Below are 22,649 nucleotides of genomic sequence, written 5' to 3' on the forward strand. Positions count from 1 at the left end.
GATGACTGGTTGGTAGTGGCCGGGCCTTTTGCTGGACTAAGCTCATTTCCACCCGACTCGATCCTCAACTTGACTTGGGCCTGGGGGGGTCCCTGGTTGCCCTGGGGCCCTTTGCAGGGGGGTTGAAGGACATCGAAAATCTTTCCTTTTGCAAGGAAGGCCATTGTTCGTCAATTCACCTTCCTTCCGCGTAGCACGTGGCTGGACTGGGTCAACGCCAGCTCGACATGGAAGCACCGGTCTCATCTTATATCCCAAGACAATGACGCTTGTCTTCGGCTCGAGTTGGTTGTCGACGACCTTCAAAAGATTGACTTTGTTCTTTTACCAGCAGACTCTTCTCCGAACCTGCCGAGTTCGATAGCACGTTTATCAACCCCCCGGTTGACTCTCTCCATTAATAAGGCTAGTCCCCATCGGCGGATCATCCCCGTTTACAGTCTTAGACCAGAAGAACCCACAATACTCTGTACAGGCCCCCCCCCATCTCTGACCGCCGAGCCAGAAACTCGACTCTTGTCGACGTCCAGAGGGCCCTGCAAAGTCGAATAGTAGCGCACGTGTAGGCCCTTGGTATGAGTGCTTGCGCCCGAAGGACTTTCGGTAAGGGCGACCAGCCAAAGACGAACCCGCCGCCGCTTGGCGACAAAGGAGCACGTTGCCGCCATCGTGAACCTAACTGCTCTGTTGACCCTGATCCCGGTTGCTGCTCCAGGCCCTCGTCGAACATCGAATGGTTCGCGAGGCAAGGGGGGTGCCGGGCGGTCGTTCGAATCCTCTGCCTCTGCAAAGTCATGTCCGCATCCGACGCCTATCTCCTGTCTTGCTCACCCTCGTTCCTCCTTTGTCAAGCCTAACGAATCGATTAACACCGCCTATCCGCCGACATTGCCTTGGCAAACAGCAACTGAGTTTCCAATCAATCAATGGCGATATTGTCTGGCGCAGGCTACAACAGTCCGGAGCAACTACCGGGCCACGGCACCGTGATACGGCACCCGAGTCAACAAGAGGCCGTTCGTCACCTAGTCTTTTTTCCGGGCAGACTGTCTATCAAACCAACGTTTCTTCCGCGCAATGTCTCTGGAAGACTGGCTCAGCTCTGCCCATCACGGACGGGCCCTGCTGCTTTGTGTCTCTGACTAATTTCGACCTGGCTGAATGACATTCCGCTTGCACAACACGCACAACTCCTCCTCACTGAACAAGGCCAATTTAACCGGCCTCTTTCCACGCTCTCTTCCCCTCATTGACTTCCCCAGGGTGTCATCTATGCGGCGCGGGAAATCTCTCCGTGAAGCAATCCCTCCAGATTCTCCAATCCCCCCCCGTCGGCGGCCGGTACTCCTCGCCTTTCCCACCGCCTTTCCCCAGCCTCAGACCACACGGCATGCGTCTTCCCCGCACCCGCGCCAGCAGGACAAGCCGGGACCACAGGCGCGCTATGCTGGTTAAAGAGGAGGATTCGATCAAGTCCGAATCTGATTCACGGAACACTCTGCCCCGAGGTAGGTTCCCCTTCCCGCGTCCTGTTCATGGCGCCTGTGATGCTCTTTCCCGTAGAGCCCGGCACGCTTGGTCCGCGGAAGAACTCCCTCCCCCCCCTCTCCTCGTTTCTTTCACACCCGTTTCTCTAGGCGGATGAGTTCGTCGCTTGTTGAGCCAAGGGCACTTACCCACCCTTCGACGGATGGTAACCGTGTAGCATGGACCCCCCCCCCCCCCTCTTTTGATGAACCGATGGGTGCGGATAAACCGCATCGTCAGCCAAGGCCTCATGGTTGTCGGGCACGATTTCGAATAGCCGAGTGTTGCATTTTCAACTCCTACGCACAGTAGCTGAGATGAACAGTCCACAACGGAACGAGCTTCCCTTCAAGCCGCGTTCCCTGATCTCGTTCGCCGTCGAGGTGTCACGCAGGCCTAGATCTTTGCCGCCGCCCTCCCCGCGGGACGCAGGTCCAATATCGCATGGCCGCCCTGACGGCCTTGGTTCTCCTTAACGGTGAAGTGATACCATCCGGAGAGAGTTGCGAGAACGGTTTGATGAAAAAACAACTTCCCCGAACCCCCCCCCCCCCTAAAAGCTTCACGCCCCCTCAGCAGCCCGCTTGGTTCCTCCCGCTCTCTCGCGAGGAGGTCCACCGAGACTACCTGACGGCATGGTTCAAAAGACAGGGGACTGCTGCTCAAGCTTACGTCTGTTTTACCCCATACCCCGCAAAGCTGTGGGAGCGGGGGACGCAGCCGGACGGGTGGGTGGGCAAGATATCTACTCTCTTGATGATCGGTGCCTGGTCGGCTGACAAGTGACCATGTCTTCCCGGCCGAAGTCGAGGAACACTCAACTCGTCTCCAAAGCCCGCCGTCATTCAGAAACTCTGGTCAAGGGCGAACAATGCTCTCAAGGCCCCAAGAGTCACTTATTCTAGCCACTTTCTCATTGACGTGGGCAATCTTCATCTGCGCCTGTGCCGGATAAGCCTGTAGTCTTGAGACACGCAAGCAAGGTGAACAAGTCACAGCACTCCTCAGATATCAAGCGGACGAAGAAAATAGGTATCATGTATGATAGTCGAACTTAAACAAAACCCAGAAAGACGGAAAACGCCGAAATCCCTGTAACCAGCTCTCGGCTCTTTTCGCAGCGAGAGGCACGTCGGCCAGTTCCAAACCTCCAAAAGGTTCCATTCGCCGGTAGAGTAACGCCTTGCGCATTTATCGTGTATCTCGCCCAGCCCGCACAGAATTCAGACCGTGGCGGGGAAATGGCCAGAATTCTTCAGTTTCCGATCCGAAATTTTCCTTGAGGTAGGGGGGAAAGAGACGCTCCCCTCAATACCAATTGTCGAATCCATTTCCCGACGACACCGCGATCATCAAGACCCATTACCGCGAAACCCAGCTTCAAGACGACAAATTCACAGCATTTTCGAAGAGTTCGTCATTTAGCCTCGTTGACCTCAAAGCATTCCGACTCGGAAGTCCGGGGTCGTGTCCCTCGCCCGCGTACCACCAGACCCTTGGAATCTTTCCAGAGAGAAGAAACTGGCCGAGGAGCAACACCAAGATGATTTGACAACGAGACGATTGATCATCAATGCCCCTCCTTCCTGGTCGACGTCTGGCCCGTCGCCCGATCCGACGGACCATAATGCCCAATCAGCTCCGTGTCTTCGCTCACGACACTCAGTCCAACAGCAGCCGAGCTGTCGCTTCTCGCCCTGCCATGGCCGCCGTCACTGCTCCTACGACGCTGGTGCACGGCCGGCGGCCGGCTCATGCCCGAGAGGCTGCCCGCTGACCGACGGCGTGCCTCGGTCGCGGCGTCAGGGACGGGTGTAGCTGCCAGCTCTGGTACATAAGGCGTCGAGTCGAGCTCTTGGAGTGGTGTCCTAGCGCCCCCGCTTCCGTGATCGCTACTCACCTCGCTGGCGTTGCTCCAATGTCGTAGGTGTGCGTAGGTGCCTTGGGAATCTGTGCTTCCCCGATGCAGCCCAATCCACACACTCGACCCCAGACTATTGCGGTGGCTCTGGTCCGGGACGTCAAAGTAGCTTCCAGCGTAAGCCGAGTCGTAGCTGGCGTGTCGGTCTGTGCCTGTACCCTGCGGCACGGGTTGGTAGTCGCCGGCGGAACCCGGTGTGCCCCGATACGGCGGCGTGAAGTCGGCGGTGGTATCGGAATCATGCCTCCGGTGTGACGGTCGAGGAGACATCATAAGCGGATCGACACTCATATCGTCCACCTCGGACGGTGTAGGCTTGAACTGGTACATCGAAGGCCGCGACTTCCCGCCCGACGAGGTGCCCTTGTTGCTGGTTTCAACTGCCTGGACGACCTTGTTGAGGTGACGGATGATGATCCAAGCTGCGACCAGGACGACGATGAGCAGACCCCCACCACCAGCTACAATTCCTGCAATTTGTCCCGTCGTCAAGCCTTCTTTGTTGTCGCTGTTTCCTGTTCCTGATATCGGCTGCTGTTTTGGGACTGTGCTCGGGTAGAATTTGAGGACCACTTGATTCGGGTCGCCCGCTTCCATGGTCGCCACAGCTGTTGGGGCCACCGTGGGCCTGGAGGGTATGAGGACAGTCGTTGCAGTCATGGTCGTGGTGATGACTTGAGTGACATCCTTCGTTGTCGTAATCGTCGTTGTGATAGTGTATGTCGAGGGGTCGGTCGAGTAACAGGCGCTCACTGCACACCCGAGACCATCTCGGCAGCAGCCGTAACTCAAACTGGCGGGACACAGGTAGTAGCTTGCCGGGCACGACTGAGAGTATGCGACACCTGACGCGGCGACACAATTGTTGCCTCGTTCGCAGATATAACCTTCAGGACAGCAACCACCTAGGTGATCGATGTCAGCTGTTGCGCTTTCAATATGTGTCTGGTGGACTCACCTCCCATCACCCCGTCACAGTGATAGTATCCGACCATCCCCCTGCACGTCCGTGGTGCGCTTGTTGTCGCGTAGCATGAGTCTGTCGCGCAAGCATAGCCCGACTCGCAACATCCTCCGTTCAAGCCGGAGTCACAAGCAGAGTATCCGGTCGCACAGATCGGGTCCCTCCGGTTCAAGTCATGGAAGGCCGTTACGTGCGCCTTTTCCAGCCGGTGTATCCCATCTCGCCTCTTAAAGTCTGCTCCAAATGCCCTCCCAATAAACATGTCGAGTCCCAGGTAGAGAGCGCAAAGCGTACAGGAAACAAGACCTTTCATCGTGGCGCCGATCGACTGGATTGTCACGAGTATCGGAAGTAGTCGCGAAAAATCCCAATCATCTGGGTGCTTCCGGATCAACAAAAGTATGAGCGTCGAGTAGTGCGGCGTGTTGCCCGTATGTTGCTGGTATGTTGCGGGAGTGTCATGTAGACACAGTCAAGAAAACAGCCTTCGAGAAGAATTTCAAGGAGCGTCTCAAGGTTCACAAAGTCGTTTTCTCTCACATCAACGCCGTTAAAGGGCCGTTTGGTTCATGAAGATGGCGGGTTGCGCTGGAGCCTTGAGGTGGGAGGAGGGCCAAGAAAGCCCAACTGCAGGTATGTCGGAAGGGGGCTGAGCGGGTGTACAGCGCAGCATACACGCACATCAGCACTGCACCCAATCACACCCCAAGAGGTCGGAATCGGCGATGAGAGGCACAGCAAAAGGGCTGGTAATGGGAAGACCAAGATGAAGGAACGAGACCTGAATCGTATTGACAGATATGAAATGTATGTCACGTAGCTCCGACCAAGGCGCGCAAAGCTGTGGTCAATCAAGGCCGTGGCTGTTCTTCACGTATGAGCGACTTGACAACGGCCGAGTGCAGATGTTGATGATTGAGGCAAGGGCGATCATGGTCCGTTCGGGAGGGGAAATGGCCGGGACCCTGAAGTGTGAGCACGGGTATGTGTGACGGAGGAGCATGCCTTGCATCTGATCCCACGGGCGGTGCATCTTTGGGATGATGGGATTTGTGAAGTGGCTTTTCTGTCTGACAGTCAACGCTCAGCAGAGGTGACTTTGCCCATGTTGGAATGAATGGCTGATGAGGCTCTGCCAATGATACGAGGGCGAGGGATGGTACACCAGCCGTCTGAAGAGCCACGTTAGCGACGCGGAGGTCGGCAAGGTGCGAGGGGATTTGGAGATGATGGGCCGAATTTCGATTCTCTCGATTGCCGTGGCTGCTGGGTGCGTCGGGCGCGCCATCAATCTCATATTGATGGAGCGAATCACGGCGCAGCAGCTGACGAGTTGGACGGGCGACGGACGCAGTGATGCGGCACGACGACGCCAGTCTTATCCATCAGGTTGGGCGACGTGCGGTGAGAGCATCAAAGGCCACCAATGAGACAAGGTCATGGGCTGCAAGTCGACGACCAGGGCCAACGGGAGCGGCAGCTCGTAGAAAAGGGCTCGGCAAGCAGAATACAAAGCGACAGCCTGTCGGCGGAGGAGCCCGGGACTAATTAAGTCCTTGGCGGCATCGTCTTTGGGGTCTGTATCCGTGGGAAATGCGACACTAGGCCAACAAGGGCGCTTCGACAGCCAACATGGTCGAGGGGGGGTCTCTGAATCTGTGGACAGAACGCCGATGGGCCGCTCGCACTTGCGACAGCATGTGGAAGGAGGACGTAGCCGGAAGTCGTCGGGGCCACCCGGTGCCGGTGCGGGTCCCGAAAATGGGCCAACGGTCGGACATGGCCCGGCCACTAGGTACCCGAGCTGCATGGGTCGAAAACCTGCGCGGAGAATGACTTATCCATCCGCTGTTTGTGTCGACTGACAGACCTCTGGCACATGCTGGCAAACGTTGAAGGTGAATGGTGACCTGTGGAGCATCCAAGCCAGGCAGATGGCGAGCATGTTCCGATGGACCTGCCTAGTTCTTGCGCGCCTATTCGGTTATAAATGACGGATGTCAGTTCTGTTTCTCTATGAAGGCCTTTCTTTTGTCTCGCACTGCATGTGGAGTGGGCGAGTGCTGAAGAATCGGCGAAGCAAGCGAGACCGACCTGTCGTTGCACTGACCTGTCGTTCGGATGGAATTAGGGACTGAGGTGAAGGTGAAGGGACCTACTGACTTGCTATCAGTTAATCAACTGATAGCAAGATATCAGACAGCAAATCATCAACCAGGCTCGGACTCAGACGATGTGCAACTGTGGTCCCTGCCATGGAGACCCAATGCAACCGAGAGCCGGTTGATCGATGAACTGTCGTGGATTGAGAGTGTTCCTCTTGGCGGAGATGAAGACGCAGAAAAAGGGTCCTTGGTTGCAGTACCTACAGTACCTGCAATACCTGCCTACCTAGGTGTGTGAGGGAAGCGAAGAGCATCAGGTACGTATCGCTGACTCTATTAATATCTATCGCCTCAGGCACGGAAGAAGGTTTATGAGCCTTAGTCACACGCGTCAAGAAGAAGAGACACAGATACTTCCTGTTCTTCCACGTGTGCGCTCTCTTGAGTGGCGGTTGCTCTTTCCGCAGCACTGTTGGATCATGTCCCGCCTCGGCAGGTGCGAGCAATACACCGGATGAAGAAAGTACGGACCGACGACTTCTCCACTTGTACCAATCATACTTGCTTCTCGCTGGTGCCTCAGGCAAATATCACAGACAGGGACAAGGGCCTCCGCAGCACTATGGAGGGCAGAATTTTGCTCGCAAATGCATCTTCTTCATCTTCATGCTCCGTTGCAATTGGATAGCCGATGGGAACCTCTGCTCGCCGTGGAGAATTCTGGTCCCTTGAGGTTCCTTTGCGACCCGGCTACGGATACTGCGATCCAACTACAGCGACTCCAGCGACTCCAGCGACCCCATCGACCCCATCGAGGCCGCTCCCGTCCCCTCAGGAACATCGACAGGAGAGCGCCTAGAGAGCTCCGCTGATCAACCACCAAACATGCTGTTTCGGGACTCTTTCCCCGGATTCCCTTTTTCTTCTTCGTCTTCGCCAACAGCACTTTGGCCTATGCCCGATCTCCTGTCCTGTGCCTGACAGGAGTTAGATCTGGGGTGCAACCCGACTGCGCCGGATTACGAGAATGCAATCCATTCGTGACCCTGCCAAACCGAACGTTTCGGAGAACGGCAAGGTAAAGATTGCCATTTCGTGCTTCTCGCCACCTGGCACCTGATACTTCTCGATACTGCCCCCGTACGGCACGATGCCTAGGCTACTTGCGTGCTGACGCGGTGAGGTGCCTGAACAACAAGCAACGCCATCCTTCCATATCAGAATACTTCGCAGACCAGACACACAAGCGATGAGGAGAGGATCGATCGTCCTGGCCGTTCCAGCCTCCCCCTCACCGACCGAACATACGGTCGCTCTGGCGCTAGAGAGCGTTGCAACCCGCACCCAGCATCCCATCTTCCCTCCGTCATTTCACCACCCACCATGTGCCATGTAGTAGCAGTGGAGATACGGTGCCCGTCTGTGTCGTGCAGACTGCAGCTGAAAAGTAGCTGGAAGAACTCAGTGCAACTGCCATGGTCACGATCGTGCCAGCTCCAAGCACCCAAGCAAGCTACCCTACCCTTACGCACTTTAGCACACTTTGGGACGGACCAGCGGCTGTCGAGAATGTGGGGAAGGAAACCTTCTTGACTTGGCGGCCTAGGCCCTGGGATCGTGGGTGTGTGTCAACTCTTGGACAACCGAGACGAGGCGTCCAGCGGGCTCGAGTCGTGTCGTCACAAAGTGCACAGTCGGCTTCGGGTCTTCCTCTTGAAATTACAACAGAAAGGGGAGAGACGTCGACGCCAGGAGAGAGAGGGTACAGGTATGGTACACTCGCTGGGTCTCCGTCGTTTGCCGCCGGCATGTCTACCCACCTGCCCACCGCTGATTGCCGTCATGCACTATGCTGGTCAAAAGTGACAGCAAGTGCTCACCTCCATGTTACAACAACCCACCGGCTGAGAGGCAGGCCTGGTGCAGGGCGAAAGAGAGTAATCAAGCAGTACCCATCTTGGTACTGCAGACGGACGGATGGTAGGTTGGTAGCAGGCCAAGATAGTCAAGTGACTCGACTCAATGTTCATACCCAATCATTCAGCGCAGCTGGAGACGTTGACATGGGCAAACAATGGCAGGCATAAAGTCGGAGAAGCAACCAATCTCTGGTTTGGGGCCGCTGCACTTGAGGCGGAGCTGCGACCGGCATATTCAATGTGCAAAAGCGTCTGAACGGGCCATTTAAACTTTTCCCCAACGCTGCAGGGTCCGTCTCACAGGTACAGTACAGCACATGTCATCTGGCACTTGTGGTTGTCTTCTGCCGTGAGAGAACAGTGTTCACCAACCTGTGCGGGAGATGTAAAGAGAACAGACGACTAAACAAACCAGCAAGCAGGCATGACGTCCCTGGCTTGCTGCCGTGAAAATCGCAGCCCAAGACTGCCGCTCCGTTCGCTAGCCCAAGCCCGGGGCAGTTGTGGCAGATTCGGCGACAGCCTAGCCGGAGTTTATTAGCATCTGCAACGTCGCGTCCTCCCCTAGGCTGCTTCTGGACCTGACTGGGGGATCTTGGGGGATACGAAGAGCGCCATGCCGCGCCACCTTTCTCATTCTGTCCTGTTTCTGCCCCGTTCAGCCTGCCGTCGTTAGCATTCGTTGCGCACACACTCTTTCTCTCGGCATCTGGCGTCAGTATGGAAGGCAAATCCCAGCATACCTGTCAGTGGTGGCGGATGATCTCGAATAGCTGGCGATATTCATCCCTTGTCGACGAAGCGAACCAACACATCGTTGTTCACCGGATCAATGAGCAGGAGCACTTCGTGATTACAACACCAGTGTCAAAGCCAACGACGACTCAATGAACGGTGTGCCTGCAAAAAACCACCGCTCGAAGGCCCCTCCGTGGATGGCATCCTCCCTTGAGTACGATGTATAATCTGTACCTGTACTCATTAACAAATAATTACCAACAGGCACCTCCCATGTATTGGCCCCCCCTCTACTCCAACTCTTGTTCGGAGCTACTTCTAGCGCAGCACCTCCGCGACGGTCACGCCTCGCAGGCGTTGCAGGGAAACTCCTCAACGGTGACACACACCTTTCTCCAGAACACCGCCGCCGCCGCTGCCCCCAATATCCAAGAGCCACACACCAGCCAGTGCACCGCCGTTAAAGCCGGACTGGGGCAGGAGACTGCGAAGTGGCAGACATGTCGACCGAGATTGTGACACCCATCTCCGCACCATAGTCGCCGCTGTAACCCCGCAAATTTCTCCACCCTTCTGCTTCTAGCACTGCTTAGCCTCCTGGGATCTCTTGGTCACGATGTGCGTGATGGCAGCGGCCTTGTCAGCATTGGGAAGGACGCCGTCGCCGGCTCTTGGGTCTTGGTACTCGCTCGGTACGCCAGAATGACATGGACTCGATCGGTCTTGACCTTGACCTTGGACGCTTTGGGCCCTCTTTGCTCGTTTTTTCGTTTCTCGCCGCCTCGGTGTCCGTCTCCTTTGTGCGTCGTCGCGCTATATAGGAACAGCTTCATGCCCGAGTAACCATTCTCTTGACTCGCGAGGGTTTTGATTTGGTCTTCGACTCCCCCTCTTCCTCTTCCTCCTCTTCTTCTTCCTCCCCCTCCTCCTCCTCAATTGCTCTCCAATTTTCCCCATATCCCGCCGCTCGATCCCGAGCCACACCCATCCCCACCACCGCCTCTATTCTCCCCCTAGGAAAGCGGACTAAAATACGAATCCGTCTTCACCTCAGCGCATCGACCCATGACCCCTGGTCTTCCAAGCTCGCGGCCCCGTCGAAAAAGGGCGAGAACAATAACCCAGACAAGAGAAAAGCTTTGCTCTCCTCCCTCATTAATCTGGCGTCTACCCTCGGCACTAGACCGACAGGCTACAGACCTCAGAACCCCCCCCAAAGCCCATCGAGAACAAAAAGCAGAAGTAGGATACAAGACTGAGGAAGGGAAGCCGAGCAAAAACAAAAATACCAACCAGAAAACCCACCCACCATACGCCATTCTCTCGTCTCCACGAACTTCTTGACTCTCTGACCTTACCTTAATCCCCCTCAGTTCCCACCAGTAGAACCAGGGCCACCCTTTCGATACCCGACCTGAACCTTACGCCCGCCGCCCCCGACCGTCACACACTGCGGGACTCTCCGACATCGTGAAAGCCAGTCTTCGCTCGCCTTCCAGGCCAAGTAGCCTCGGTCCACTCACGCATTTGCGTTCGGCTACTTCCTCCTTCTCTCCGTGCGTGATGTAGGTGCAGGGCAACTTCGTCCCATGTACCACATCCTCTGAGAGAGAAACAAACCTCGCCATCATCTTGAGCAACCCGTCATGCCTATGCCTGCTGCAGGTACCAGCTCGTGAGCATCATGTTGCTGTATACTAAACTCGCCCCGCCAAAGGCACCCAAACGACGATCCAGATCAGGTGAGTTCACGGCCAATCGCCAATCCCTCTTGCTCTCTGCCTCCGCTTTCTCTCCTCTGCGCCCCCCCAGCGAGTGTGTTTCTTTCTCATCGCCGTTTGCTGCCCCCTCGCGCGTCGCTATTGCCGCCCGAATAGCTTCGATGTGTTGCCCTAGCCCTCGCTCTGCTTTATTCCGTTGAGTCATGCCTGCCACAGCCGGCCGCATTTGATTCGACCTCTGACTGAACTTGTTTGACACATGCAGGATGCACATATTGGTGAGTGACCACCCCCCGCTCTCCCCAATCAACCCTTCTGAAAACCGAGATGTGACGTTCTTACTAACATGTTGGTACAGCAAAGAAAAGGTTCGACCTAATCCGTCTCTTGTAGACATCTCACTGTCTCTTCTTCCCTTTATTTTCCAGCGCCTCTCTCGCGATGCCTTGGAAATCGTTTTCTAACGTGTTTCTGTGCGCATAGAAGAAGAAATGCGACGAAGGCCGCCCCCAATGTTCCCGATGCGCCGAGCGCAGTCAGGAGTGCTCCTACGAACCGGTCAAGCCTCGTCAACGCAAGAAGCGTGACTCGATCGCCGGGTTTGGCTCCGATACGGCCTCCCAAACAAGCGGATCTGCCATCGTTCGACGTTATTCGGCCCCCGACGCCACCATACGACGCTGGAAGGAGGAGTCTCTGGACGACGAGGACGACGGGCTCGTGGAAGAAGCCATCCTGGAAGAGCCTGGGGAGAGCGGCCACCCGCTCGTCTTCGACTTCAAGAAGATGTTTGCCATGTACCAAAACAAGGACGACGCTCCCCTGGTCTCGCCAGTCGACTCGGTCGCATTCAACTTGTCACTGGAGGACGCGGACGAGGAAGTAGTGGTTCGTCGTGGCTCGATGCAGCATACTGCCATGCCACCACACATGGCCGTCACACGGGCGCAGCGCCACCCGTCCCTAGCCATGATCGCGCCCGTCCCAGTAGCGTCGCCCCGTCTCGAATTCCTCTTCCCGACCTTCTCCGAATTCTCGGATCGGCCGAACCGCCGAGCATTGGTCGACCACTTTACCAACGTCATGTCCCATCTCATCGTGCTGCGAGAGACCGAGGGCGGTAACCCGTTCCAGCAACTCGTGCTACCCCTTTGCCACAGCAGTTCCACTGTGACGAACGCCATCTACGCGCTTGCGAGCGCGCACCTGGAGAACAGAGGCTGTGGGCACACGGAGGAGAAGGCGGTCTACTTCCACAACCAGGCCATCCAGGGATTGGCCCGGTTGATTGAGCTCGGCGGGCAAGCGAACAAGAACGAGCTCCTGGCCACTATTATGTTGCTCGTGTATTACGAAGTTGTGAGTACACTTGCCGAACCGCCGCCCTCGCCCATGTAATACGGCGTGACTGACCATCAAAATAGCTCGTGCAACAAAACCGATCCAACATTGTAGACGGCCATCTCAAAGGCGCCATCGCAATCATGAATGGCAACAACGACAACTCCAATTCCACCACGGCCTTTCTCGAACGCGTATGTCTTTGTCGGACTCTGCCTTCATTAAGTCTAGCTAACACCATCACAGGCCTTCCGCTTCTACGATGTTATCGCCGCACTCTCGTTTGGCACGGCTCCCCTCTCGACGGCACCGCCAACAGGTTGCCTTATCCCCTTTCCGCCAGTTGATTCCCCCAACTCATCGCCCCTCGGGTCGGTCGACACGTTGCTCGGCTTTTCCACGACCCTATGGCCCATCATCCACCGCCTTTCCAACCTTTTGGCGCTCAAGACGGAACTCCAGACGGCTCTCACCAATGGTCAGATGACTAAAGTGGCCGTCCTCCGTAGCGAGTTCGAAACCACCTCGGACGCCATCGAGCATGCTCTGGAGCTATGGCAACCTAGTTTTCCTCCAGGATTCTCACCCGATATGATGAATGACCCGGCCATGTCAGACGAGCCCGAGCTCGCCGCCGAGCGCGCCCGTCTGCACTCAATCCTCAACAACGCTCTAGCGTATCGCCACTCGGCCTTTGTCTATCTCTACCGCAGCATTTACGGCTACCCGCGGCGGCACCATCTCGTGCAACGCCATACGCATGCCGCGCTGAGCCACTGCGCTGCGACAGTCAACCATGCCGGGCCGATGGCTGCTCTGCTGTGGCCGCTGTTTGTCGCAGCCTGCGAGGCCACCGATCCCGGCGACAGGGAACTGGCGCGACAGGCGTTTGTGGCGGTGGAGCGCAGGCAGGGCATGACAAACATCCAGCGCGCCTGGACCATCGCGCAAGAGGTCTGGAGACGCGCAGACATGATTGACGACCACGCCGCCTACGACGACGACGCGATCCTGATGTCCACGCCTAGCCAACGGCTCAGCAAGGGGGCCGACTTATGGAGGCGTGTTAGCGAGGACATGGGCGTCACCATCGTCTTTGGATGAGTGGATTACGAAATGTTTGCTCCTGGAGGTCCACACCCAAGCCGTTCCCGGTGGTACGTACAATATTAGGAGCAATGAGATTCGGTATCATGAGCAACGGGAGGCATAACATGGCAGGCAGTGGCTTACAAAAAAAAGAACATTTGTTTGGGAGGAGTCTACGGTAACAATGACGGTGGCAGAGGGCTTGGGGTGCTATTGGCGTATTGTTTTTGTGTTTTGTGAAGTTGGACACATGGAATTCAAACATCGAGGCAGGAGCCGTACGTATTCTACTTTTGCTCTCTTTACGTGCCGGCACATGGAGTTTTAATTCAGGGGTGCTGGGGGGCGGGGTTTCCATCTGAGTCCTCCTTATACGGATATCTCCCAAGTAAAATGGCTGTCATCTGCGGCAACTTTTTTCATTTATTCTCTTCCTGCTATTTATCGAGAGTTCTGTCTCGTCCCTGCTTCTTCCAATCGTCGAACATACGTCACCGGTGGCACCCGACCCATCCAGCGGCTTCTTCCCGCCGTTCCCGAGTCCCGAGGCTTCGAGTGGACTGAGGCGGGCTAGGAATCTGGGGTAAAGCGGGGGTTGTATCCTTCCGTCTTGGTGGAAGGGGCGTAGAGTGTGGGTGAAGGCGGGTTTCGATTCTTGACCGGCTCGATTCGGGAACGTGGCGTATGAGGAATGGTGGCTTACACGAGAGAGGCGGGTTTGGGGTGGTTTTGCGTGGCTGGAAACTGCGTGGTGCTGCCAAAAGGATCAATACGGAGCCTAATATCATGGAACTCGAACCAATATGGAATCCGGGATGAGAGGGAGCCTGGTGGTTGGCTTCATTGTTTGAAAGGGGTGTGTGTGTGTGTGTGTGTGTCTCACCCGGGATGGCGGAGATATTGTCCGAATCTTGTGCGGGACCAAAGATTGTATTGCATGTATGTGCTGGCTCGTTACAGGTTGTCACTTTTCAGTGGTGAGAGCTCAAATTCCGTGGAGCGTGGATGCAAAAGTCTCGAGCCCTATATCTTTCGTATTCTTCGTCCATTCATAATAAAGTATGGATATATGTATAGCTTCGTTCGTCGTTGGATTTCGTGTAACTGAAGCTCGAGGCCGGTGTCCACCGGCCGCACTTGTAGAAGATCAGACATCCTTCGAACCAATCCTCACGAAATGAAAGAGGGAGGGAGGAGCCGGCCATATGACGAGGATTCTGGCCGTTCTCTTCTTTCATTGCCAACGAAGTCTTGGAGAGGCCATGATTTCGGTGGCAAACGCGAGGTGGTGACACTCGTGTTGGCATGTAAATGGCAGGCGATCCCGCCTCAAGGCAGACCAGACCGTCTGGGGTCCGCTTTTCCGTGCCTTGGCTTGGACTTACAGGGGCGGTCGGTCGAGGCAGGTACACTCGCAAGCGGTTCTTTTCCGTCGGATTGGATGGGAATCCCACAGTGTTCCTCGCATGTCGCCAGTGCTACAGTTACAGCGTCACAGCGTTGCCACTACAGCGCATCACACCCACCAACCCAACTCCCCGCAGCCAAGTGCCATGTCGACACCGCACCGTTGCGACGAACCAAATTTCACCAGACGCAAGCCGGATCCCTCGCCCTCCGATGACAATGGCAATCCAAGACAAGACGAGACAAGTAGTCCAGACGACTCGGAGCAGCCGTTGCAACGGTAATCATCGTCTGCGCCTCTCCCGGCTGCCCCATCGACTACTTCCTCCCCCTCTTTCGGCTGCCGTCGCTTCTCGCTCCTCAACCGTCGTCCCCCGCCGATCCCCAGCACAGCACTGCACTGCCGTCAGTCTTGGCTCTTCTTTTCTTTCCGTTTCCTTCGTTGGTCGGCCGTTGCTTTTTCGAATATTCCCTCCCCTACCCAACACCTGTGATGCAACGGCCGTGTTCCTGCGTTCCATGAACCACAGGTCCATCGTCGAGTTCCAGTCGCCATGTCACACATCCACCGAGCGAGCGCACCATTGACTTTCCGCCGCCTGATTCTCAGTAGCTGAAGCTCTGACCCTTGCCGCTGCATATGATTCTGGAGACTGGAGCCACATACAGCAGGCCGTCTCCACCATAACTATCTCCCCCAGTCTACACAACCCAAGCTTTCCCCAAGCACCCAACCCAGGTCTGTCCTGTCCCCCGGAAGCTACACCCCAGTTTACCTCCCGCCAAACTCCAGTCCGAGTCCCTGTGCTCACTGCTGGGAGACACCTGCCATCTCCACAGGGGCCTGACCTGACTTTTGGAGACCTGACGTGGACCACTCTGCGTTGCGTTGGGCCGCCTTTGCCGCTCTGCTCTGCTCTGGTCCCTTCTGGTTTGACCCTTTCAGTCAATCTCCGCCCACTGCAGCCCAGCATCATGCTGCGTAGCTGTTGAGAGGTTCCTTCACCTTGCGCGCCATGACCTCCATCATCGACGGAGCGACCCCCGCGCCTAAGCAGATCCGCTTCGTCCACAACCAAGGCCAGCCACCATCTAAGAGACGCAGAATCAACGCCGCGTGAGTCGTTCCACATCTTCTTGTCCTGCTTCTCCCGCTTCTCTTGCTGTTCCTTAACCCCGAGCTTCCTCCCTTGCGCGCAGTGCCTTGACCTGACTCGGCCCCTCGCTAGATGCTTGACCTGTCGCAAACGAAAGACGAGATGCGCCGGCGAGCGCCCAGTCTGCTCGACCTGCTCCAAGAACGGGCATACTTGCTTGGGCTACAACGAAGTCATTGAGAAGAAATCTTCGGGTGGCGCCATCGCCACCCGGGACCCCCACCATGACGACTACAACGACAACGACAACGACAACGAGGAAGCCGAGGACGAGCACGACAATGATGAACCCGACCAACATATCCGCGCTCGCGATGGAGAAGAATATCACGACGAGAAGCGATACGGCAAGGGGAACAGAAATGCTCCTCGCTCCTTCCTGTCCAACTCAAAGCCAGACGATGCTTCAAGGAGGGGTTCTGATGCCGCACCCGGTCGCTCGCCCACCTTTCTGCGACGGTCCTCAGAACACAGCGCTCGCGACCAAGATCAACCTTCGCGACACCGACGCCCCTCTTATCCTCGGACGACGTCTTTCTCGGACGACGCTCGCAGTCTACATAGCCGCTCCCCCGGCTCGCATCACACCGAGCGTCACAGGGTGCCATACTTCCGCTACTTTGGGCCTACGGCCATTGTCCCAGGTTATAAGCAGATGGTCGTCTCCGTTCGGGACCGGAGACGGAGTACAGGAGGCTCGGTCGTTGCTACATCGCCAAGCTCAGGTTCCAGTGTGATCCAACCCATGGGCATGGCCTTGTCGGGCATGCCTCCGCACGACGAGGAGGTTGCTTCCAATGAGGACCTGCCCGTATACGACCCCAACGATATTGCGCCGGTCCATCCCCTGATTCTCCACCTGGTCAAGACGTTTTTTCTACACCTGGGCTGCAACTACCCCTTTTTGAAAGAGGAAAGGTTCGTTCGCATGGTCAAGGAAAAGAGGGTTGAACCAATTCTCGTCGATGCCGTCTGTGCATTGTCCGCTCGGTTTTCCGACTCGGCACAACTTGGGCATAACAACAAAGACGAGGAGGCCTCGCACGCAGAGCAAGGCCATCACTACGCCCAAAGAGCCAAGGCTGCGACTGTCGACACTTTTCCCTGTCCGTCCGTCGGCGCAGTCCAAGCGCTTCTCATGATGGCGTACGAAGGTTTCGGCGCAGACCAAGACAGCGCTCTGTGGATGTACCTGGGTCTTGCTATCCGCATGGCCGTGGACCTCGGCTTGCAAAAGATGGTGGGTGTAAGGTACCAAGGCGAAAGAGACCCTTGGTACACCCGTCATGGTGGCCAAACAGACAGTGATGCCGGAGCAGACGAAGAGCCGCAAGAAGACGAAAGCAGTCTTACCCGCGAGGAGCAGCTCGAAGTTGAACAGGAGCGCACCGATACCTTCTGGGCCGTTTTCATCCTCGACAGAGTCATTTCATCTGGCACTGGCAGACCCGTGACCATACGTGACGATGATTTTGAACTGGCTCTGCCGGAGCCAACGCTCGATCCGGCTTCCGGATGGCCCGCCCCTTTCCCCGTCTTTATCCAGATCATCCACCTGTATGGCCGCGTTTCGGACGTCTTGAACAATATCCGCAACGCCAAGGACATCACGCCGGACAAATGGGCCAGGCTGGCCCGTATGGAGCACGAGTTGACCAGGCTTTATCAAAAGCAGGATCCCCGGCTTCACTTCAGCGTTTCCAACTTCAAAACGTACCTGAAGTTGGGCCAAGGGACGAATTTCATCCTCCTGCACTTTTGGTTCCACGCCCTCATTATCATACTGCACCAACCCACTCTCTTGACCCCCTTTGGCTCGCTGAGCCGCACTCATCAACTGCTCCCCAACAGCCGTGAGCTGTCCATGTCCAGCGCCAAAACCATCGCTGACATCCTGGCGTTCGCTGAGCTCATCGATCCAAAGAGCTTCATCGGCAACCCCTTCACGTCCCAGCCCATGTATATCGCCGCCTGCGCCTTTCTCATGGAATCTATAGCCAATGCCTCCAACCCTACCTCGCGAGAGACGTCCCCCCCAGTGGCGGAGCTCAAGACGGAAGGCCAGAAGCAGAAGCCGTCGTCGCATGAACACAGGGCATCCACAAAACACTCTCTCCTGGCTTCGGCCGCCAACCAGAACTACTCCCGTTGCTACAAGTCACTGCAACAACTGCACAAGTACTGGGGCGGCGTCAAGTACATCCTCACGGCACTTGACCAGAAGTCCAAGGGCATCTGGGATTGCGAGACATACACCAACGAGGAATACGAGAGCACGAGGCTGCCTCGCCGTGGCTCCATCAGCGGCCGATTCCCGTACCCCGCCTCGCCCAACATGCCGCCCATTGCATGGTCCTTGACCGGCACGACGAACTCGCCCAACTCGAGCCTTACGCTCATGTATCAGAACATGCATGCCGGTGCATCTGGTCATCCCAACTTTGCACAGTCGCAGACATCCAACGTTGCCGCTTCTGCACCTACTCCTCCTGGGAACATGATCTACGACCCTATCCGACAGAGCCTGCCTGAGACGGCATCTCAGTCCATCTTTGCCACCGCCTATCCGCAGCCAGTAACATCTGCCATGCGTCAGTCGACTCGGCAGTACCGACACCAGCGCCTGTCAACAACATCGATGGACAGCCCGCACGGGCAAGGGAGAGCCCATCAGCGGTTTGATAGCATCCACGAGGAGGGAACATCGTCTCCCGTAGGAAATGCCGGCTCGATGCTCGCGACGTCTTCTGCCGCACAACAAACGCCATCATTCACGCCTTCATCTCACAGCTCGACGAATTTTGAGCATCACATGATGCCCTCCGCATCTCCGTCTGGCACCATGCATGATGCGACATCGCAACAACACCACAACGGACAGCAAATCTCGTTCGACCCAACATATGCAAACGCAACATACTCGTACCTCGGCCAAGGCATGGGCCCCATCACAGACGTCATCACCTTTGAGAACCCGATTGATATTGGTGCGCTGGGTCTGCCGAACGAGATGATGCCGCCGTGGTTGGAGTACCTGCCTGGTGATGTCCTGAGCCTATTTGAGAACAACGGTATGGATCCAGGCTCTTGATTGCTGTCAGCTAGTGCCGGCACTGGTAGTATCCTACTTCAGGGTCATATTTTACTTGCCCTCTTCAGGGCGACGTTGACTAGTTTTTCCTCCGCACCATGTCGTCTACAGTCAGACGATGATTTGTTCCTCGTATTGGACGCAGTGTGTACATATTTGGGTTACGGCCTTCACGGCGTTGGCGTAGGGAAAAGACATGGCGAGTGGACGGTGTCTGGAATCTTCCCTATCAACCTAACGATAACGACACAAAAGCTAAGGGGGGGGGTTAAAGGAGCTATTTGGGAGCACATGTTATGGTCCTCACCATCAGTGTATAATATATCTGTCGAGTAAATGTAGCCCAGCGATACCGTGGTAAAGCCATCATCATTCGAGTGCCATTTTCTACCTAGCTTGCTTCCTTAGCTCCGGCCCGGGGGTGGAACCGAGTCGAGAGGGATAACGGGCCCGGAGCCGAATCAATCTTTGCGGCTGGAAGTGGGCTACGCTACCCAGGTAGGTTCCCGTACCGGGCTGGGCTTGGGGCGTAGTGTGAGGTGGCTGGTAGATGGCGAATTCGAGTCATGATGGAGGGCGAGCCTGACGCAATTGCCGAGGATACTTGAAGCGAAAAAGGATTACGGCGATGTTTCAGGGACGTAAGATGTACGAGAAAACCCCGAAGTCGCGCTGCAAGCCGGCCAGACTTTCTTGGACAAGAGAATATTAGAACTAACAAACGACTCCCTGGCCAAGACTCGGACGTTCAAGGATTAGGTAACCGGCAAAGGATTGCAGACGTCGACGGCTAATTCGCGATGCCATCCCGGGCTGCTCTGACGACACCGGCGGGCAAAGCACATGGGCGAATGGAGCACGCTAAGTGGACCGCTGGTGGATCCTCTTCCTTTTTTGCTTGCTGAGGCGGGAGAGGAAGGAGGAAAACTTGGACTCCAGGCGGGAAGGCCGCCCGGCTAAACCTTGGCCGACACAGCGATAGCCCACGCAAATATTTTTCCGAGAAGCCGAACGAGAGCTCACCCCTGCAGGAGAGGTGGGTACGTATCGAAGCAGCCTTAGGGAACAACAAGGCGGGCGCTCGCAGTGACGGAAAAATGGCTCGTGCACGCACTGCGCAATCGCTGGCTCAGGTGGTCCCCGAGTAATCCCGAGCCAATCTTTTCGGCCGCAAAGGACAAGTTCTCAATTTGCAGCTGTCTCGGTCCCAGTTCGCGCTGCTGCTGCTGCTCTCGGCTCTCCCACCCACCCCCAGCCGCCGCGGCGCCGCTAAAAAAAAAAGGCCTCACAGTTTTTCCCCCGGCCGTCCGTCCCCTTCCTTCGACAACAACAAAAAAAAGTTTCTCCCTTTTTTTCCCATCCTCCCCTCCTCTCCTAAAATCTTCACGATCCTCTTTGCGGTTCTTCGTGACAAGTCCTCCTCCCCACTCAGTCCTTTGTCCTGTTTGTCCTCCCCCGGTTCGATTCACACATCTCACACAATGGCTTCCTCTGTGCCCTCCACCGGCTCGACCAAGGTCGACGCCGTCGTCGAGAAGGCTGCTGCCAACGCCCCCGGCCAGCTTTCCGGCCTCGCCCTCTACTCCAGATTCGCCCTTGCCGGTGCTGTCTGCTGCTCCGTCACCCACGGTGCTCTGACTCCCGTCGATGTGTAGGTGCTCTCCCCTTCACCGACCCGCCCCCTTCGCTTTGCCAGTCCACGTCGGTCCACGGTGTTCCGCAAGGAAGAGCAACTTTTGCCGAAGGAGCTCCGATCTTCGAACTGCGACAGACGATGACGACGACGAACACACCCGGAATGCCGCGATGCCAATTGATGAAAGACTGCTAACGCGCGCCACAGCGTCAAGACGAGGATCCAGCTCGACCCCGCCACCTACAACCGCGGTATGATCGGTGGTTTCCGCCAGGTCATCCAGTCTGAGGGTGCCGGCGCTCTGCTCACCGGTTTCGGCCCTACCGCCGCCGGTTACTTCCTCCAGGGCTCCCTGAAGTTCGGAGGATACGAGTTCTTCAAGCAGCAGTCCATCAACCTGATTGGCTACGAGAACGCCGTCAACAACCGCACTGCCGTCTACCTCGCCTCCTCCGCGGCCGCCGAGTTCTTCGCCGACATTGCCCTGTGCCCCCTCGAGGCCACCCGTATCCGTCTCGTCTCGGAGCCCACCTACGCCTCCGGTCTCATCTCCGGCTTCAGCAAGATGCTCAAGAACGAGGGTATCGGCGCTTTCTACGCCGGATTCGGACCCATTCTTTTCAAGCAGTAAGTTCTCTCCGCCAGAATCTCTCTCTAAACGGGTTCATCTCGTGATGCCTGCCGGGAGGAAAGAAACACCGTCGCTGACATGGCCCAGGATCCCCTACACCATGTCCAAGTTCGTCGTCTTCGAGAAGGTCTCGGAGGCCATCTTCCGCAAGTACCCCAAGAACACCCTCTCCGACGGTGCCCAGACTGCTGTCAACCTCGGCTCTGGTCTCATTGCCGGTTTCGCCGCCGCCATCGTCTCCCAGCCCGCCGACACCATGCTCTCCAAGATCAACAAGACCCAGGGTCTCCCCGGTGAAGGCACCACCTCCCGCCTCATCAAGATCGCCAAGGAGCTCGGCATCCGTGGCTCCTACACCGGTATCGGTGCCCGTCTCTTCATGGTCGGTACCCTCACTGCCGGTCAGTTCGCCATCTACGGCGACCTCAAGAAGGCCCTCGGTGCCACCGGCGGTGTCGAGATCTCCAAATAAACGATTTGACGAACGGCGGAGTTGGGGAGACGTCGTGGTTGGTGAGGAAAGCTCGGTGCTGGTTTCTGGAGGAGGACAAAGACGATGCTTCCTCGTTTTCCTCCTACACCCTGGGGTCGGATTCGAACTCTGGAGTGGCGACGACGACAATGGGGACACATTCTGTGACGTCCTCTCAGCAGAAACATGCACACATACACACACATCGTGTAGCTGCTTCTCCTCCTGCATTAGACGTTTTTTCTTTGTAAGACAAAAGAAAGGGGCTGAGGCGCAACGATTCGGCCTGGCAAACTCTTATTTCATCTGTTCAGCAAGACTCTTTGGGGTGGGGACTTGGGAAATCTTTTCACCAATTGCCTATCATAGAAGCATAGAGCATGATAGACGAAAAGATGGCTGGCCCGCCGGAGGGTTGTATAATAGTCGCTTTGTAGTTTGCAATCATAGATTGGGGGTTTGGACCTCGCTCAGGCTCGTTATGTTGTCGATTGTTGAAAGTGACGAGATGATGTAAAGCTCTTCGGTGGATTGGATCGCTGACATTAAGATTGAACGTCCGGGCGGATGAGGCTAATCAGCGACGGCCATGATGAACCTCAAGCAAGGTATGATCTCAGAACATGACTTGGCTAGCTAGCTAGTTGGATTGACTTTATCCGTCAAAGCGGCCCGGCAACTGCTCATGCAGCCACGGCGGGAGGGGGCCAAGAGCAAGACCGGACGACCTCGCGGGATCCGGGGCTCGGACCGGTCGTCACCGACATTTTGACCCCCTGGAGACAGGAGGCTACCCCTCAAAGCGTCCGCCCCCCCCTATCGACAGACCGGACCTCCAGCTAATCAGAAAACCGGAACATGACGTCAACCAGAGGCTGTGCGGGAACGACGGGCTCCAAGCTGAAGAGAGACCCTGTCAACCCAGAGCGC

General features: G+C 56.5%; 4 protein-coding genes across 4 annotated transcripts; 3 read left to right on the forward strand and 1 right to left on the reverse strand.

The window, feature by feature from the left end:
• Positions 1-3,097: 3,097 nt before the first annotated feature.
• Positions 3,098-4,725, reverse strand: CH63R_10819 (uncharacterized protein; the record flags this gene model as incomplete). The annotated part of the gene is made up of 2 exons (XM_018305793.1): positions 3,098-4,353; positions 4,407-4,725. The coding sequence occupies 2 exons, from the start codon at positions 4,723-4,725 to the stop codon at positions 3,098-3,100; spliced, it is 1,575 nt and encodes a 524-aa protein (XP_018155217.1).
• A 6,436-nt stretch (positions 4,726-11,161) lies between these two features.
• CH63R_10820 (Fungal zn binuclear cluster domain containing protein) lies at positions 11,162-13,340 on the forward strand (the record flags this gene model as incomplete). The annotated part of the gene is made up of 4 exons (XM_018305794.1): positions 11,162-11,173; positions 11,379-12,254; positions 12,320-12,430; positions 12,483-13,340. The coding sequence occupies 4 exons, from the start codon at positions 11,162-11,164 to the stop codon at positions 13,338-13,340; spliced, it is 1,857 nt and encodes a 618-aa protein (XP_018155218.1).
• Positions 13,341-15,748: 2,408 nt separating this feature from the next.
• CH63R_10821 (Pathway-specific nitrogen regulator) lies at positions 15,749-18,980 on the forward strand (the record flags this gene model as incomplete). The annotated part of the gene is made up of 2 exons (XM_018305795.1): positions 15,749-15,849; positions 15,962-18,980. The coding sequence occupies 2 exons, from the start codon at positions 15,749-15,751 to the stop codon at positions 18,978-18,980; spliced, it is 3,120 nt and encodes a 1,039-aa protein (XP_018155219.1).
• Positions 18,981-20,461: 1,481 nt separating this feature from the next.
• Positions 20,462-21,719, forward strand: CH63R_10822 (Mitochondrial phosphate carrier protein; the record flags this gene model as incomplete). Its single annotated transcript, XM_018305796.1, has 3 exons — positions 20,462-20,631; positions 20,824-21,243; positions 21,335-21,719. The coding sequence occupies 3 exons, from the start codon at positions 20,462-20,464 to the stop codon at positions 21,717-21,719; spliced, it is 975 nt and encodes a 324-aa protein (XP_018155220.1).
• Positions 21,720-22,649: the final 930 nt, after the last annotated feature.

This window comes from Colletotrichum higginsianum (assembly GCF_001672515.1).
Source record: "Colletotrichum higginsianum IMI 349063 chromosome 7 map unlocalized unitig_7, whole genome shotgun sequence".
NCBI lineage: Eukaryota > Fungi > Ascomycota > Sordariomycetes > Glomerellales > Glomerellaceae > Colletotrichum > Colletotrichum higginsianum.